General features: G+C 45.8%; 8 protein-coding genes across 8 annotated transcripts; 4 read left to right on the top strand and 4 right to left on the bottom strand.

Annotated features, from left to right (window-relative positions):
* Positions 1 to 2,278: 2,278 nt before the first annotated feature.
* Positions 2,279 to 3,861, top strand: UA08_07400 (putative glycosidase crf2; the record flags this gene model as incomplete). The annotated part of the gene is made up of 4 exons (XM_020262685.1): positions 2,279 to 2,390; positions 2,451 to 2,891; positions 3,003 to 3,693; positions 3,858 to 3,861. 4 exons carry the CDS (start codon positions 2,279 to 2,281, stop codon positions 3,859 to 3,861), a joined length of 1,248 nt encoding a protein of 415 aa, XP_020117373.1.
* A 554-nt stretch (positions 3,862 to 4,415) lies between these two features.
* Positions 4,416 to 5,421, top strand: UA08_07399 (hypothetical protein; the record flags this gene model as incomplete). The annotated part of the gene is made up of 2 exons (XM_020262684.1): positions 4,416 to 4,867; positions 4,977 to 5,421. The coding sequence occupies 2 exons, from the start codon at positions 4,416 to 4,418 to the stop codon at positions 5,419 to 5,421; spliced, it is 897 nt and encodes a 298-aa protein (XP_020117372.1).
* A 2,731-nt stretch (positions 5,422 to 8,152) lies between these two features.
* UA08_07398 (hypothetical protein) lies at positions 8,153 to 9,031 on the bottom strand (the record flags this gene model as incomplete). Its single annotated transcript, XM_020262683.1, has 2 exons — positions 8,153 to 8,793; positions 8,860 to 9,031. 2 exons carry the CDS (start codon positions 9,029 to 9,031, stop codon positions 8,153 to 8,155), a joined length of 813 nt encoding a protein of 270 aa, XP_020117176.1.
* A 314-nt stretch (positions 9,032 to 9,345) lies between these two features.
* On the top strand, positions 9,346 to 10,851 carry UA08_07397 (hypothetical protein; the record flags this gene model as incomplete). Its single annotated transcript, XM_020262682.1, has 3 exons — positions 9,346 to 9,411; positions 9,469 to 10,442; positions 10,725 to 10,851. 3 exons carry the CDS (start codon positions 9,346 to 9,348, stop codon positions 10,849 to 10,851), a joined length of 1,167 nt encoding a protein of 388 aa, XP_020117177.1.
* Positions 10,852 to 11,287: 436 nt separating this feature from the next.
* UA08_07396 (hypothetical protein) lies at positions 11,288 to 12,448 on the bottom strand (the record flags this gene model as incomplete). Its single annotated transcript, XM_020262681.1, has 6 exons — positions 11,288 to 11,511; positions 11,577 to 11,655; positions 11,724 to 11,754; positions 11,821 to 11,908; positions 11,966 to 12,133; positions 12,205 to 12,448. The coding sequence occupies 6 exons, from the start codon at positions 12,446 to 12,448 to the stop codon at positions 11,288 to 11,290; spliced, it is 834 nt and encodes a 277-aa protein (XP_020117180.1).
* Positions 12,449 to 14,049: 1,601 nt separating this feature from the next.
* Positions 14,050 to 14,593, bottom strand: UA08_07395 (hypothetical protein; the record flags this gene model as incomplete). The annotated part of the gene is made up of 5 exons (XM_020262680.1): positions 14,050 to 14,099; positions 14,148 to 14,195; positions 14,252 to 14,299; positions 14,360 to 14,407; positions 14,458 to 14,593. The coding sequence occupies 5 exons, from the start codon at positions 14,591 to 14,593 to the stop codon at positions 14,050 to 14,052; spliced, it is 330 nt and encodes a 109-aa protein (XP_020117181.1).
* A 509-nt stretch (positions 14,594 to 15,102) lies between these two features.
* Positions 15,103 to 15,972, top strand: UA08_07394 (hypothetical protein; the record flags this gene model as incomplete). The annotated part of the gene is made up of 1 exon (XM_020262679.1): positions 15,103 to 15,972. The coding sequence occupies one exon, from the start codon at positions 15,103 to 15,105 to the stop codon at positions 15,970 to 15,972; it is 870 nt and encodes a 289-aa protein (XP_020117178.1).
* Positions 15,973 to 16,183: 211 nt separating this feature from the next.
* Positions 16,184 to 16,735, bottom strand: UA08_07393 (hypothetical protein; the record flags this gene model as incomplete). Its single annotated transcript, XM_020262678.1, has 1 exon — positions 16,184 to 16,735. One exon carries the CDS (start codon positions 16,733 to 16,735, stop codon positions 16,184 to 16,186), a length of 552 nt encoding a protein of 183 aa, XP_020117179.1.
* Between the last annotated feature and the right edge of the window lie 1,246 nt (positions 16,736 to 17,981).

Below are 17,981 nucleotides of genomic sequence, written 5' to 3'. Positions count from 1 at the left end.
AAGGACTGGATAACTTATGTATGCGATAAAGGCTTTAGCATGGTCACGAACCTAGCTCGTAGGCTTGATGATGCGCAATGTGATCTTCATCTCGTCTCCGTTCCTGAACCGCTGGCGTGGCCCGATAAGCCACTACATATGTATGGTGATCCATATCCCGGGTCCTATGTACATATCTACGCTCATTTAGCTTTAGCCCGAATTCAATCCAGTATCTATCGCGAACTCTACGTACCTGGGGCTCTTTATCTTCCTGATGTCGAGTTGCTCAGAGCAATGAGGAATTTGGACCATGCACTTGAGAAATGGAAAGATGCAATGCCTCCGGAGAACCGTCCTTTCATTTAAGCTATTTTCTGGGCATATACCCGGTGCTACGGACATGAGGCTCTCGGGTTTTTCACGTACAATACCACCATTGCATGTTGATGATTCATCAGTCCAGTAGTCGCTGTACCTCTTGGACAGAAAATCAAGACACACAAAATACAAGTTCAAGTCTTGCAATATCAGTCACTGTTTGTCTATCTCTGTTTCAGACGTTTGTTACACATAGTCTAGAGCTTGGACCTTCTAATCTGTTGTGGGTTTTCGATTATTTCATCGAGACAAAAATCCCCAAGCGCATAATTTTAAATGCAGTTCTGCTACAATCCTCCTTTTGCTCTGAGATTCTGTCTGTCTTACATTGTTCAAGCCGCCATCAACCTTTTTGTTAAGGTTCTTTCTCATCCTCTAAATGACGGTAATCACGCCGACCTGGATCTCATCGCTCAGATCTCTCACCCCATTGCCGAAAGCCGGTGGTGCAATGACCCGCCATGTTATACGGCAAAAACTAAATTTGCCGAGGGGTTTATTCTTGAGCTTAAGAGACTTGTTCAGTGTGCTATAAACAAGCCTATGCAAGAACGACGTTATGGTATTATGCATTAATACTCAAACACAGGGTCTGATGTTAGAAAGGCTGCATTGCGTAGCATTTGACTCTGCTAGTTTATACTAGTTGTACGCATTATACCTCATGAAGCGCTATTTTTAAGACATGGCTGATTCGCCATACTACCCCTTGGGGATGGGTGTTTCAGTCATCCTTTTCAAATAGTATGATTCAAAATCCATGCAGTCTCAATACATATTCGAATGTATTACGGAGTACTCGGTCCATTAGAGGCTTGTAATCCTCGCGAATCTAAGCCCGATACAAGTTCAACACAGGTTCATCAGATTTCTTAGCCCAGCCCCATAACTCGAAGTCCCATGTAACGCCGAAAAGCTTGACTATAACGTCGTCAAGGAAATAAGAGACATTCACACTAATCTTTCCCATCCAGAATCTCCGTGCGGAGACAGCGGATGCATAGTTTGCGTTCTTTACAAAAGAGCTGACGTGGTCCATCTGAAAAAGGAAGCCACTAAATTAAGCAGTCGTCAACAATATACCGCTTACTAAGGATCAGGCTAGCTTGTTATGGTTAGAGGAGCCTGTTTTCTCTTAGTAAGCGGATTAGTCTAGCCATATTTGGTTAGTGTGTGTATACCCGCACATAAGCCATCCCCAATCGGGACGTCAACCCAGAGAGTGACAATACAACTAAAAGGTTTCCAGAATGCATTCTTCGCCCCGGGGATTTGTTAGCTGCTCAGTTTGAATTACTTGCTAGCATACGGCATGCAATGGTCTGCTGTGTCAGTATTCACCTGTCTCGTTTTCTCTGGCCTGGTGGCGCGCTAAGCGTCTAAGAATTGGAGAGTGGTAGTAGTACGTAGTACCGTCTACGTAGGCTGCGCACTGGTTTTGATATAGATTATGAGTTACATACTAAACTAGGGCACCATTATAGGCTTTGTGGAGACCAACAGGTACTTGCAATAGGCCAACAATAGTAGTATTGCTATTCGAATTCGTGCTAGATTCGGCCTCTTAAGACTTTAGCCGTACGACTGGATGTGATTCAGATTCTGGGTTGTAGTACTGAGCTGAGCCCGTATTATATGCGCTGGTGGCGCCTTGAAATTTTCCAGGGGCCTTCATTTTCTTCCCTTCCACGTTTGCCTACGGAGTGGTAGTCCGTACACAACAACTACTGATTTCATACGCTCGCTTTATGCTATCCATTTGTTTGTTCCTCTTTCGTTTCGAACAATCTATGGCACGGCTTCTTTTTAACCTCTAGCGGTATATACGACCTTTGGACGACTTTTATTTTCCATTTTTCATGAGTTTCCGACGCACTCGTTAGATACCCGGCGCTCGTGATTGCTCAGCTAGCAAGTCATGGTTCGTCTGATTCAAGTCATCGCCGCGGCAGTCACTGTTGCAGCGGTGACTGCAACCACAACGTGTTCAGCGGATTCCCATTGTCCCGAAGAAGCGCCGTGCTGTTCGGGTGAGTCTCGCCACGAGATTCAACCTTTTCTTTAAGTTGAGGAGGCTAACTGGCTCAAAGAATATGGAGAATGCGGAGTCGGTGAAGAGTGTTTGCTTGGTTGCAATCCGATCTTATCTTATGCTCTCGACTCCTGCGCCCCGCAACCCGTCTGCGAGAGCAAGAGCTTCAGTAACTGGACGACTACCGATGAAATCATTAAGAACTGGGAATACCTTGGCAATGCCACAGCCAATGATTGGTGGGTTAGTGGAACGCCACTGGTAGCTGACGGCAACTTGCTCTTGACCATGGCTGCCAACACAACCGGTACCCTGTTGTCATCTACGCATTATGTTTGGTACGGGAAGATTTCAGTGACTATGAAGACATCCCGAGGCTCTGGTGTCGTCACTGCCTTTGTTATGATGTCCGACGTCTTAGATGAGATTGATACAGAGTTCATCGGTTCCAACCTAACTACGGCTCAAACCAACTACTTCTTCCAGGGCATTGTCACCGGTGAGTGCCATATCTGTCACTCGCTCGTTTATGTGAAATTTGGCTCGTCATCTCACGTTCCCGTCTTTATTTTACCATGCTCTTGATACTTATGGTTCCCCGTGATTATAGGAGAATTGGAGGTCAACGCTTCAATGTCCGACAGCTTCGAAAACTTCCACACCTACGCTCTTGACTGGACGCCAGATTCACTTACCTGGCTACTAGACGATGAGCCTGTACGTGTACTGAATCGGAGCACTACATACAACGCAACAACAATGCAATACATGTACCCTCAAACCCCTTCTCGTGTGGAGCTCTCTATATGGCCAGGAGGTGCCTCGGATGAATCTGCTGGTGTCATCGCGTGGGCTGGTGGCGCAATCGATTGGAATTCAACAGATATCCAAGAGGTCGGATATGATTACGCGACTATCAAAGAAGTGAACATTACTTGCTACGATCCCCCGTCCGGTGCCAATATTCAAGGCAACATCTCATACATCTATACCAATGATGCAGCTACAAATAATACTGTAGAGATCACGAACAACTCGACGGTCATGGCTTCCTTTGAAGATACAGGAACCAACATGACCGCAGGAGCGACTACGGCGGCCGCACAAAGTACTGCTACATCGAGTAGCACTTCTGATTCTGGCTCATCAGAGTCATCCAGCTCCAGCTCATCAAGCAGCAGTGGAGATGGATTTTCCCAGGGTAATGGCAGTGGTAGTAACTCGTCCATTGCCGTCACATTTAACCCCTCGTTCATTCAGGTTTCTTTGGTCCTTGCTATGACCACGGTAGCGTTGATGGCGTAAGTGGATTGCTTTATTATCATATGAAATAAGGGCATCTTAACATCTTGATATTACTTATCAATAACTTCAACTAGCTCCTCTTAATCATTTCTCGTGGCTACTTTGTATATACATGTCTTCTCCAACATATTTGCCTGCTTATTAAACTGTGTTACCTTAGCTAGAAAATAAGTCCTAGTTCAACTTATAAGAAATTATAGCATCCCTCCAATCAACAGTTAAACATACTATGGTATAAGTTAGTTATGCCCGTCGAGATAAGAAAAGCCATATACAAACACCAATGCCCTATCGCAAGATCTCTGATATTTGATTGCCAGCCATCGATTATCATGTATAATACTTCAGAAAATCAACAAATTACGAGCTCAATACACTGTCATATGCAAATACGGGTAAGTATCGCTGCTTCGTTTGTACGCTGACGTGCCGCATAAGCAACGTGGTTAGTGTCAATTATGTAGACCAAGGCCCGGTTGAAATGAATTGTTGATTTCAAAGCATCGACCCTGAGCAACAATCCCCAATAATCCGAACGCCGAAGGGTCAAAATTGTGTCTTTATAAGCTTGCCAAATGTTTAACCTTGTGCAAGAACTTAAATAGCAACTTCTCTATTTGAGATCATGAGAACCATCTAGCTTACTAGGAACTACCCAATATCCTCTAGGTCAACTACTTCATGTCTGATTCAATAACAGAAGAAGATATTCACTGATATGGCTCTTAAAAACGTGATTATCGTTGGTGCCGGTGGCCACCTCGGGCCCTCTATCTTGTCCGCCTTCAGTAGTGATACAAGATTCAACGTCTCTGTACTAAGTCGTCAATCTTCACTTTCAACATTTCCCGAGACTGTGAAGGTGTACCGCGTTGGCGATGAGTATCCTGCTGATGAAGTTTTGGATGCCTTCAAAGGCCAAGATGTTGTTATTTCCACCATTGCAACTGCGAGCGCCACGAAGCAGGAACATCTTATCGACATCGCTATCAAGGCTGGTGTTCAGAGATTTGTGCCTTCTGAATTCGGAAGTGACACCTCAAACGAGAAAGCAGTACAAATTTTGCCACAATACTTTGGCGGGAAGAAGGCAACGGTCAACTATTTAATCGGAAAAGAAAAGGAAGGTCTGACATGGTCTGCATTTGTGACCGGCCCTTTTTTTGAGCTGTATGTGCCCCCTTTCTCTCTTTCAGCTGGCAAGCACACAGGAAATAAGGCTGTCATTTCCCTCTTAGGTGGTAATACTATGAACTTCATTGCTTACTGACTTAATTAGGGCAATGGCGGGTTTCATGGGATTTGATATTTCAATCCGTAAAGCCGTCATTTATGGAAACGGAGAGGGCTCCTGGTCCACCACGACTTTGCCATCCATTGGCCTTGCAGTCAAGAATTCCCTGTTACTGCCCGAAAAGACAGCCAACAGATACATCTACACTTCCACCTTTACTATCAAACAAAACGAGGTTTTAAAGGCATTAGAGAGAATTACCGGTTCAAAGTTTGACGTCGAGTATGTGGATGCCGAGGCTCAAAAGACAGCAGGCATCGAAAAGTTGTCCAAAGGTGACTTCAGTGGTGCGATGCTATTGATCCGTTATATTAACACAGTGGATGGACATGGTGGTAACTATGCACTTTACAAACCTACTGATAATGAGCTACTGTCATTGCCTACGGAGGACCTTGAGGAGGTATTGACGAAGATTGTTAACAACTGATGAGCATATTCAGAAACTTGCTTGGAAATTGTTGTCTCATACGTAGTTAGTTGAATGACAATATATTTATTCCGTTTTTACAAAGGCATTTATGTGTCTAAATTAATTTACGAGTGCTATAAAGCAGCAAACTTTTCCGTAAAAACAATGCATACGATAGCATCATGGGTAAATTGACTCAAAATTATAAGTGCACGTCCATGTTCAGTTTCCATTCAATTCGTGAACAATGTTGCTCGAGCGTGTGCTGCAGAAGGAGTGTCAAAAGATGGCGTCTTCGCCTCAGAACCTTGGAATCTGCTAGGTATTACCTGCATAGGCATCATCCGGACTATATCCATATATTTGCCCATGGCTTACTGTCTATATTCAATTAAGAATAGAGCATTTTATCCCAAGTTGCATCTTTATTTGAAAAATATCTAAATGTATACCAAGTAGGGTAGTTAGTCAAAGATGCAAAATAAAGATTTGCAAAGCATCCAAAGTGACTGTTAGTTGAGATTAATTGCTATTTTATTTCTGAGTTGGATAATTTCTAACATCAATTTGAACAATTGCTCATCACAATTTTACACAGATTAGGCATTTACACTGAGAGAATAATGTGCACAGATAAAAAAGCATGCATCTCTCAAACAAACTCGGTCTTACATAAAGGCCGAGAGCCTTGTCGTGTACATAGACATATAGACCCTTCTGTCAGCCAAAAGCAAGATGATTTATCAGCCAAAGTGCGATAATGCCGAGATGTAAACCCCTGTCAGGGCTATGACAGCGGGCTACAGCAAATCAAAGTGTTTCGGCGCTAGACACGTATCACTATCATGGTTGAGCAATTTTTTTTTAACTTTTATTTGATACAGGATGTATTGTCAAGCCTGTCATTGATTACATCTATTCTCATCTATTGGGTGGGTTTGTAGTACACAAGTGAGGATTTATGTGTCTTTCTAGTTACTGGCCTAAAAACATTGCGTTTGCTTGTAGATTTTTGCGGTTAGATGTTATAATATCCCTTAACATTTATGTTGCTTTAATAGTCTGGATGATTCAGGTGGTACTGGATGGTTCGTATATATGCGGATCCAATCCCTTGGCTTCTGGAAATGGGTCATAACTCGTGTGATAATACTAAGCTACGTCAACATGACCTTAGTTGCAGTCAAAGATATCCTTTTAATTGCTGCAATTAATATATATTGACTATAACATCGAAAGGTTGACAAGGTAGCATGACTCGTAAGAACCAGACGCTGACTCCTTGAAATGAAGCAACACCTTCGAGTCTTTCATGAATCATCAGGCATCACATTTTGGCCTATTTAAATACTCGATTTCAAATTAATTTATGACCTTTGTGAACTTTCAAGGATATACTCATTATCTACTTTTATACGAGCATCAATTAAGAACTCGTTCATCTACATTCGCCTTCCCTTAATTTTGAATATGGACGATAACAATGTGAATGAACAGATAAAGACAATAATGGAAGAGAGGAAACTGTATGAGCTTTCTGCTCTTGACATGTTTGCACCTGTGCCCGTGGCCAATTTCTTAATAGTCTATGAACATCAGTCGTCTACCAACTTTGACAACTTGATATCGTCGCTTCGAGAGGGAACCAGGAACGCCATCAATCAATTCCCGTTATGGCAAGAAGTGTGAGGGTTGATTCTTTGAGCAACCCCTACATTATTACACTGCAGGGGAACAGGAAGAGTTAGTTAGTTTATCATTTTCTATACGATGAGTACAAGAATTTCTCCGCCCTTGCGGAAGGCTCGTTTGGGACAAATGACTTGGACTCTACCAAGTTGAATTCTCAATGGCCGGGGGACCAACATCCAAGTGTGTGCTCTACAGTTGAATATTATCCCGGTGGGCTAATTTTGAGCTTCACCAAAGAATGCGCTGCTGAGGATTGGGCATCTACAGACGCCTTTCTGACAACGCTATATTTTGCGACAGGATTCAGACTTCGCAAGGCTGTGCGGCCTAGATTCCTCGGCCCTTGCTCGGAGCTTCCCTAAATCTTGATTTAAGAGTTTCATGGCTGATTAGTTAGTTAAGTAAGAAAGACTCAAATACGCAATAAGAAAAACAAACAGATTAGCTCCTTCCCTCACTTGTGATACAGAAGCAGAAGCATTGGGAGGACAAGGGCTTTAATAAACATAAGACATCGATCAGCCATGCGCTATTCGAGTGAATGACTGAGCTAGTAACAAACAATATAAGAAATGGTAGAATTCGGGGTGTAACAGTTGACTTTCATTCTTAGCAGCAAGTGACCTCAGACATGGGCTAATCTAGATAAACTCGCGTCAGGGTAATTGGAGTGTCTGAGGAACTCAGATCTCTTGGACAAAGAAACCTTAAGTGTGACCGAAGAGCATTTACCATTGACTGATCTTATTACGATCTAATGTTCTGGGGTATCTTATTATTTCTCGGGCATTGAAAATGTAATCATGCACTCAGAATACCCCGTGATGTCCCTCAAGCAGATTGGGTTGTTTACAAGATTGAGTCTGTGGAAATTTCGGATACTTGAGCTAAAAACATGATCACTGTAGCAGTCTCTTGACGAAATCTTTTTATTTGCAGAACTTGAATGGGTTCTATGCAAGCAATACATACATGAATCAACGCTGTCACTTTACCCCTGTCTGCCCTCTCGAACTGCACAAAGCCCCGAGGTTAGTGGGAGCTGTCAAGGCTTACTCTAATAACTCCTCATACTCAACAACTTCACCCCGGACTTCTCCGCCCTTAACGCTCCCGGATGCCAATACCCCCAGATAAGCATCGCGGCCCACATCAACACCGCGTCAAAAACATACATCGGCCACTCATGACTCAGCAGATAGCCATTTTGCCCCGTTGCATACTCAATCACACGGAAGATTGACCGTACCATAATCAATACACTCACCGCGTATAGCGGATACAGGTGCTTCTGCCACGACGCTTGATCGGCCGTTGGAGCCTGCCTTATCCGCTTTTCGAATACAATTGAAGTGACTATAAAGAACCCAAACATGATAAGTTGAATCATCAATCCACCAATGACAATTCCCTTCGCTGTACTCGCCATTCCGTTCATAGCCATCATTCCCGCGCCGCTTCCTTGAACAATGAAAGATATGATGTCGCTGGTGACAAATGTCTTGGCCATCCAATCAATCCGGATAAGAGAATATTTTTCCGCGTTCACGCTACGAATCAGGCGAGCGAGGAACATGTACACCGAGGCGGCATAGAGGACAGGGCCGAGGAGGATGAAGGTGCTTTGGATGATGTATGGCCCTAGTTGCGCGGTGTTATTGGTGCAGTCTGTACGGCCTCCGTAGCCAATTATCTCGACTATAGTAGGTTAGAAATGCAGGCACAGGTGGTGGGACGGGTCTCCGGGGGAGAGGCAAAGCATACATAGCCCACCAAGGCAAAAGGGGATACAGAATTTAGCTCCAGTTTTCCATGCCTTCCAGGTATGGAAAACCGTGCACGTGAAGAAGAGAATGAGGAAAATGACCGATGCAGCCAAGGAGGGGATATAAGCCCAGAGGTAGTAGTCGCCTTTGTAAGGTTCGAGTTTTGCCATAGTCGCAGAGCTATTTCACAGTTCAAGGGGTCAATGTTTGTTTTCTAAATTCGAATAATATTGCAGGTAGACAGGTTTTGAAGTAATACTTATATACTTAAGTACGACCGTACGTCGCTTAAGAGGAGAAGGTATACGCGTTTAGGGCTCGGAACCGAAAGGGGCAATCCCACAGATGTGGTCCGTGCATACGCGGACTTTTCGTGCTCCACCAACATCGAACTACTTGGTTTCTGGTACAGAGTAGTAGTCCATCGCTGCCTATCTGCCTTTGTGTGCCGACAAAAGCAGAATATTTGCACTAAGCAATAGGAATGCCGCGCAGAAACCACAAAAAGTCGCGGAACGGCTGTTTCGAATGTAAGCGGCGCCATGTAAAGGTATGTACGGTTCTCCCATCCGATCTTCGAATTACATACATTTGCTGAGCTTCTCAGTGCGATGAGAGGCGGCCCATCTGTGCCAACTGCACTACCTCCGAGCGCGAGTGCCAATACCTAAGCAGCTCTAAGTTCCTGGTTGCGAGATCGATTTCTCCGGCATTCTCAGCAACGCCAATTGGATCTGCTTCCCCGGCAGCAGAAAGCCCGCGGGCGGCTTCCGGTGACCTACCTGTGAATATGCTCCATGTCGAGCTCTTGCACAATCTGTATACCAGAACGCAGGCAACATTCGACCCTACAAGGTCCATATCATGGCTCGGAGAAATTGTTTCTCACTCGATTACCGTCCCGTACCTTGTCAACGCGATGCTCGCCTTCAGTGCACTACATCTCAGCACTCTTCACCAAGACAAACGCGACTTTTACTACTACCACGCTGCCCAACTCCAAACACACGCTCTTACCATATTCAAAGAAACTAACGCCGAAGTCACGGAAGAAACATGCATCCCACTCTTCCTATTCTCCTCTGTACTCGGAGTCCACATGCTCTGCGATACCATGATTTACCGCGGAAACAACTTTGACAATTTCCTCACCAGATTTGTGCACTATTTTCACCTGCACCGCGGAGTCCGGACAATAGTCGGAGAAGCATGGTTCATGCTCAACGACTCTATCGTCAAACCCGCCTTCGACATCGGAAAGGCCCTTTATACATCGGACGGGCATCTAGGGCCGGTTTGTGAGAACCTTCTCAACCTCATTTCGTCGGCAAAGTTGGGCACCGAACTCACAGCTATCTATCGGCAGGCCATCCAGTACCTCCAATCGTGTTACAATGTGGCAAGCCGGGATGATAACCAGCATGCGGGCATCAATGGCGCAGTGGCTTGGCCGATCCTTGTCAAATTGGAGTTCAGCGATCTATTGCAACAGAGGAGGCCCGAAGCGTTGATTATCCTCGCTTACTATGCGACTTTGTTACATCGCTTTCGGGACTCGTGGCTGTTTGGGGATTCGGGAAGGTTTATTATTACAGAGGTTGGACAGTATTTGGGGGCAGGGTGGGAAGAGTGGTTGGCTTGGCCAAACCAGGTCTTATCTATGGGTCTTTTTAGAACATGAACAAGGTGTGGATGATTATTCAGAGTTTTGAATGCTTAGTCTTTCCCATTATATATACCTAGATACAACCTGTAACCTCTCTTGTACGCAAGCCTGCACCTGGCAACTTCAAACTCACCAAACTGACATTGCAAACTAGGATGAACCTGAAATGGGAACAGATATCACTGCCTATGTCATAGAGCACCGGCCGATTCTACGGCATCTGCGATGTCTCAAGCATATAATGGCTGGGCTACAGAACAGCGATATACCGACGCTCCCAACAATGCTCTTCCCACACGAAACTCTTCAACACGCTCCTCTTGAGTTTTTTCGTTATGTTATAACAATAGTTTATTTTTCTTGCAGGACAATGTCCCACCCGAGCTGGGTCTATAGTGGCTGGAGTCTATTCTGACCTGTTCTATTCATAATATTATATTATCTAGCTTCGCATCAAGAGATAGGTATGCATAACCAAGCCTGATGAGGTGTAAGAGTGGCGACGGACTTCGAGTCGCATTTATTTATAGCATATATTGCCATACCAAAGTTATATACGCTCGGCGCATTATATTTGAGATACTCTGAAATAACGCATGCAGCACTGTTGAAGAAGGATAGTTATAGGCTCTCATACTCAAACCACCTCGATATAAGGCAAGGGGGTGGGCCGTCTTGACTTCTGTGATTTGCTCTGGTATCATTATTATATATAGTATTTGAACGTTTTATTTTTTGAAATATTTGAAGAAAAAACGTATCAATACCCCATAGCATGTAACCGAGCCGCACTGTCTCTCCATCTCTCCTCATGCTCTGAGTCCCGCAGTAACGTCCACTCTTTTAAAGCGTCGTAGTCTCTGCACGTGTGATGCACCTCGAAATCGGGAATGAATCGACCTTTGTTGAAATCCCAGATGATCGGAGCCATGGTCATGTCACCAGTACACATTATACTTTGCCGAATACTGTCAATACAGTGATCTGGGGTGGTGGTTAGCCAGTGTGCTGCGCCACCAAACATATATAATTAGAATAGAAAGACTTACCCAGATGCGGCTTGAGGATGGATCGGTTGTTGTGTGGATAATAGTCCCAGTAATAGTACAGGTTTTGGCGGATCATATTCTGTGGAGATATCAATAGTCCGTTCATGAATTAAACGCTGTTATTCGTTGCCTGCTGTAGCTACTTACTAAACAATGGAGATCATGAAATACAGTCGGTCTATTTCCCTCGTCAGCTCGACATACATTCCCTTAACAGATCGTGAGATAGCTAGGGCATACATACTCTGCCATGTACAGGTTGGTGGCAGGGTCCATGTATAGGCCTCCCCCCAGACCAGGCTCCTCTGCAGCGGTAATGAAGATGTTGACAGCTAGAGAATAGTCAGGGAAAAAAAAGTCAATTACACTGTACCGCACACATCACAAACCTCCCATTAGCTCTTCCCACGCACGCTCAAGCTCTGGCGATGGGTCCCCGACATATTCTTTGCAACCCGAACTGCTGGTGCGAACCAGCTCATGGCTCTCGTTGTATTTGAGGCCGGCTGAGAACCGGACCTGTTTTGAAACGGCCGGCACCTCGTTTTGAACGGTTTCTAGGTTAACAACAGTTAGTACCGGAGGGCTGTTAATTAGTTAATATTTCTGTAGTATCCCAGAGACTAACTCAGGTCTGTTGGGTTCCAATATCCTACTGAAACCCGGTTCCTTGAATTGGCGAATGCTACCGCGAGGCCGATACACAAAATGCTTAAAACACCCGATAATGTTTTGAAGACATTAGCGAGGAGACGAAGCCGCTTGTAGGCTTCACATTGAGGACAGCTATCGCGAGGATACTCAGCCAACAGACTCTCCTTGGAGTCAGACCGGGGTTCCTCCCTATCTCGAGAAAAAAGTGACCATGCCATTGCACGGTCGCGATATCAGCTAACCGTGACCGTAGCAGGGCGCAAAATAGGAACCATAGAAAGGTCTATTGCCCTCGCTAAAAATTTAGGATTCAATCTATCTGCCAAGACACCGCGTGGCATAAGAGTGTTGCGGGGTACATACATAAGCGTTTATGGTGGTGGTGATGGCGCCTTTCCCACGTAATACTGACTGCTGAAGAGCCAACAATTACGTGGGTATCTATGATGCGCGTCTTATGCCGGCACTGAGAGCAACTATTTGATCAAATTTAGTGAAGGTCTCGTCAAATCGAACACCTTGACCATCAAAAATGCATAATAATACTTGCTGGAGCTCTCGAGATTGTAGAGCTGACGTGATACGGCAGCGCCAAAAGTGTATATTCAACGTGACGGAGAGGAAGAAGCAACACCGGCACGCATCCGCTCCTCCACGACCCAAAAAAATCAAAGGATACCATGGTTCAAATAGCAAAATATACTCCCGACTGTCTCCGGTTAGGACAAAGACGAGGCTATGAGAAGGTCGGGCTCGAAGCCGCCGGTGAAAAAGAAAACTCAGATAAAGACGACCCCTCAAAACGCCACTACATACTCCTTTTCGTCGCGATAACCTTCTTCGGGGTGATACTGTTAAGCTTGCTTGGACTCTTCCAATACCTAACAACCCGCAATTTGCCCACCAATCCCTGCGGCAACTCAACAGCAGAAGCACTGGCGTTAGGGTGCAAATTCGACCAGTTGATGTGGGCGTGGTACCCAGCGCATTGTCCACACTACGCCAACGATGAGTTCCTCAACACAGAGCCCGAACGGCCATGGCAATTCTACATCAATCCGTACACACGCCAGGTGGCTAATGAGGAGGAATGGCTGAAGGCGATGGACAATAAAGTGCGGATATACGGAGAGCGGAGGGAGCATCTCACCCACTGCGTCTTCATGTTTTTGAGTCTAGGGCAGATTATTCGGGACGGAACAAAATACACACCTAGACAGGTCGAGTACCCTCATTTGCAGCATTGTGCAGATTTGTTGTTGGATGCTTTGAGAAACGATACACATTGGTATGACGTCCAAACGCAGGCACCGCATGTTTTGTATAACCAAGATTGCTAGTCACCAGCTGCAGCTTGGAATCTAGGTGTGTATAGTATATATAGAGATTAGGTATGATAGAGGAAGTCAGAACCTGTTTAAAGTAACAATGTGAGCTTAGTAGTATTTACTGCTTGTTTTGCGTCGTCACAAGCATGAAACGATAGGGTATTAGAGACTTCCCTTGACCTGACGCGCGTGATAGCTAAATACTTGGTGTGACTATCTAGGGGTAAAAGAAAATAATGGTTTACATGTATGTATGTATCTATATCTATTCTATGTAAATAGGTAATACAGTCATGGGCGTGCCTACTACATTAATGCGTCATGGAAATAAATGCAAAAAAAAACCCTCTTATTTGATCAAGGTACTTGGTGCTATTTCCAGGTCAAAAAACACCAGGCCTGCCTTGAGCGACGAAAACCCATTTCAACCTCGCTCCACGTTTCCAACCTCCCCTATTCACGACATGAAATACTTTTGCCCAGCATGATGATCAAATATAGACCTGGCCACCACGCGTCTCGGGTTCAAGATCATCGCGCTCTGTAAAATCATTAATACCGCCCCTGCACTCCAAACAATCATGCTTACTGATATAGACCTGGCCACCGCGCGTCTCGGGTTCAAGCTCGTCACGTTCTGTTACTACTCAGCAAGGAGGTCAAGAGAGAGCCCTGGTATACGATATCACCTACTGATATACACCTGTCCACCGCGGGTTTCAGGCTCAAGCTCATCACGCTCTGTAGTCAGTCAGCTAAAAAAGAGGACAAGGTGTGTTCCCGACGACGTCCGTCACATACTGATGTAGACCTGTCCACCACGAGTCTCGGGCTCCAGTTCATCTCGCTCTATCATCGTCAGACAATCGGTAGCGAGCAGAACAAGATGCCCAACTCACTGATGTACACCTGGCCGCCGCGCGTTTCGGGCTCCAAGTCATCCCTAGTAGCCAAAATGTTCTTGCTGCCGACAGGAGCGGCGGCAATACCAGTCGCCAGTGCAAGGGCTGTTGTGAACAAGCTGAGAAAACGCATTTTCGCAGATAGTCGATGCTGACTAGGTTTTTCTTTCCTTCTGAGAAGAATGTAATAAATAATAAGATAGGTTCGAGCAGAGGAGAGAATCCAAGTTCAGCTGACAGCTTGATCAAAAGTCAAAATCAAGGTATCAACTCATTTTTTAGACATCGGTAGTAGTTGCGGCACCGAGGTGCGTTCTCACGAAGCAGTAGAGATCACCTCATTGGCAATTCCTTAAGGGCCGGCTTATTCTTTTCCATGCTAAGTAAGAATATATGACGTTGGGTTCAATTGGTGTATCTGCATAGTTATCAAGGGATGTCGTAAGCTGCGCGCATAAGCTAACTTTTATCCGCTGCGACTCCGATGTGTACATGTACTAAATTTTGCTGAGCATAGCGATAGTTGCATAGGTAGACGAATAGGAGAGTCCCTTCTTTTTGTTGTCCCCCTTTCAAGCAGACACTCGTCCAAAAAACACCACATGTGTTGAAGCGCCATTGTATACAAACAAAACCCAGGCAATGGCCAAACTCGATGCACTGCAGGAGGAGGTCGACGACACCTCCTCTCATTTGCTTCTTGACAAATCCGCGCGCGATCGACTTTCATCGAGCGATGATGATGGCTCCATTTCCACCGTTTTTGAAAGAGCAGCGTGGCAAGCCCACAAGCGCTATAGAGCCGGCGGGGGCAGCGCTACGCTGAAAATCACATTTGGTCTCCTCTTCTTTGCTCTCATCCTGACCTCCGCCACTTCAGTCGTCCTCGCTACGTGGCTTGTCGCACATGACGACCATGCCAGCCCCAGCAACAGCGCACAGGGGCATGACCCGTCTCCGCCTCCGGCTATGGATATGGGTATGGCGCGGCCTACAACGAAACCAGGACTGACATCCTGCGGCTCCTCTGCCGCTGAAGCCCTAGCAGCCGGATGTCGCTTTGACATCTTTTCCTTTGGCTGGTATGCCCCGGAATGTGCCGATCCCCAGCTCTACAATACTACGCTCTACGCGCTCCGCGACCAACTGGGGGGCTCGCCCGCATTTTACAGCTCGCGGGGCCGTGAAATTCCGATCGAGGTCGTGGAGAACTACGGTCGTGGCGTAATGGCCTCTGACGAGGGAGCAGTGGCCGATGGCCAGGAGATCAGAGGCACCTGGGAGCACTACCTAGTGTCGTGCGGCTACGCATGGCAGAAGGTGCAGCGGGCGGCGATGCGGAATTGGCCATTGGACGAATGGTCTGCAGGCTATAATTTAGCGAAGCGATGTGGTCCGGACATGCTGCATCGCGCAAAGAAAGATTCAGAGTCTCCGGAGTCGTATTTGAAGCCTTGGTATCCAGCGTGTGGGTTGGAGGCAGAGGACATTCGGCGGGAGATCGCACATTAGCTATATACATACATACATATGGTATATTAGTAAGGAGTATATGATATATTGGAGGAATGAAAGCCTTAAATATCCTATGTTCATGTATTTATTTGCTTTTGCCCGTATTATGTTTGACCCCCACACACGCATGACACTTTTCCGTTTCTGTACTCGAGTTCGCTACGCACAGTATAAAAAGAAAGAAGGAAAGAAAGAAAAAGCAAGGGTACTATTCAGCTCCATATGCATGCATCTGGTCCGCAGTCAGTCCACATCGTCCAAACAACATTGAGGCCGTCTGCGTCGCCGTCTCATTTCTCCCAGTCTTGTCCCTTTGGAGCAGATTCATCGAGCAATGGTGGGAATGCACATATCTCGCCAGCTTTCTGTCCAGCGGGCGCTCTTCTGCCAGAGCCCGAATCAGCCTCAGCCACTCGTAGGTGCAGTGTAGGTCATGGAACTGGCCTGAGATTGGGCGGAGGTCGATATGATTTCCCTCCAGGACGTCAGCGGTAGCAATGGGAGTGTAATCCATCGTGCGCCATTCAATCTCGGAGCCGTGAATGGCGAGAAACTCGTTGTGGAGGTTTTTGTTGTAGCAAGGTGGTGGGTAGTAGGCGAAAGAGAAGAGATCGAATGCGCACCCGAGTTGCTTCGCTTCGGATGGGGTAGAGCCGCAGGTTATTACATCCTCTTGTGGAACTGGAGGTGAGACATAGAATGCACTCGCCAAGAGCTGGTTCAGCACCAGGGCATAGGAAAGAAGTAGTTGCGGCCGCATTCTGGCTGTTCTGGAGACAGATGGAGTTTGGGGAAAGGAAGGGATACATATCAGACTACATTCCAGACACTAACTACTCTAGACGGCCTTCTGGCAGTATGGGAACGGTCTCACTTCTTTTTATCTTGCTATCTTTGAAAGCCGATATAGAGTAATCGCTGTCATGCAGAAAGCCTGTATGTACACACATACAGTACAATTACGTGAGACGGATGGCAACATTTATTCAACTACTCGGCCGGAATAGCGTCAGAATCCCAGTACCTTAGGAATTGACCTCCGGGCTATGATTGCACCGGCGAGATCGCAACAGGGTCCGGCCGAGGCTTTGGGCTGGATCTTTGCTGTGGCGGGGCACCTTATCGGCGCTAGGGGCAATGTATGTGACTGACTGACTAGATAGATAGTTACCAAGTTGCAAGACAACTTACAACGGACCGACACGGTGATTTCTCCCTATCTAGGCCGAGGCACATACAGTAGTTTAGTGATCTGGGCGAACAATCAACCGCTACTTTTGGCCTTCGCCTCGGCTGGCCAGAAGACGTGAGCAAGCCGTGCGTGATGTTGAGATCCGTTTTGACGCCTATTTGCCTATCTAGGACATTAATTGCTGCAGCTCCTAGTCCTAGTCCACCACTAGGTAGGCCGACATCGCCGCTCATGCACACTCACAGGCACCAAGACCTCCCACCTTGTCTATGCACATATAGGTATACAGTGAATACGCTGTTATTGGCCAAAAGTAGCGGAAGTTAAACAACCCTTACGCCAAAACGTTGAAGGGGATAGCGGAGTTTTATACCCATATATCTTAGCAAAGGCTTAGCTTATCTTCTGGTGTTTATATATAGCCAGTATCACAGTATCCCGCAATCATTATCAAAGTCTACAAAAACAAAGAAACGTTACCGGCTGGGCCTTAAAGGGTAAGTAACTAGGCAGGGGTAACGTGAAGTTATTCAGCACACACAATGAAAGTGATAAGTATCAGTCTAATGCCTAGGTAGGGTTACATTTGCGGCGCTGCAGCTACAGCTGCAGTGCTAGCTTTTCTTTAGCTCTATACAGAACGACAATGTTTACTTCCCAGTTCGATGTCTTTGTTTGATTATGCTGGCATACGATCTCCGGGAAAAAATATTTATAGTATAACAACAGCAAACATGATTGGTTCTATTAAGTGGATAAAAGCAGATTCTTGTATAGCTATTTTGCCACGAATATGCTCATTCGCTGGTTAATA

This window comes from Talaromyces atroroseus (assembly GCF_001907595.1).
Source record: "Talaromyces atroroseus strain IBT 11181 chromosome Unknown scaffold_11, whole genome shotgun sequence".
Taxonomy (NCBI): Eukaryota; Fungi; Ascomycota; class Eurotiomycetes; order Eurotiales; family Trichocomaceae; genus Talaromyces; species Talaromyces atroroseus.
This window is presented reverse-complemented; position numbering and strand designations above follow the sequence as displayed.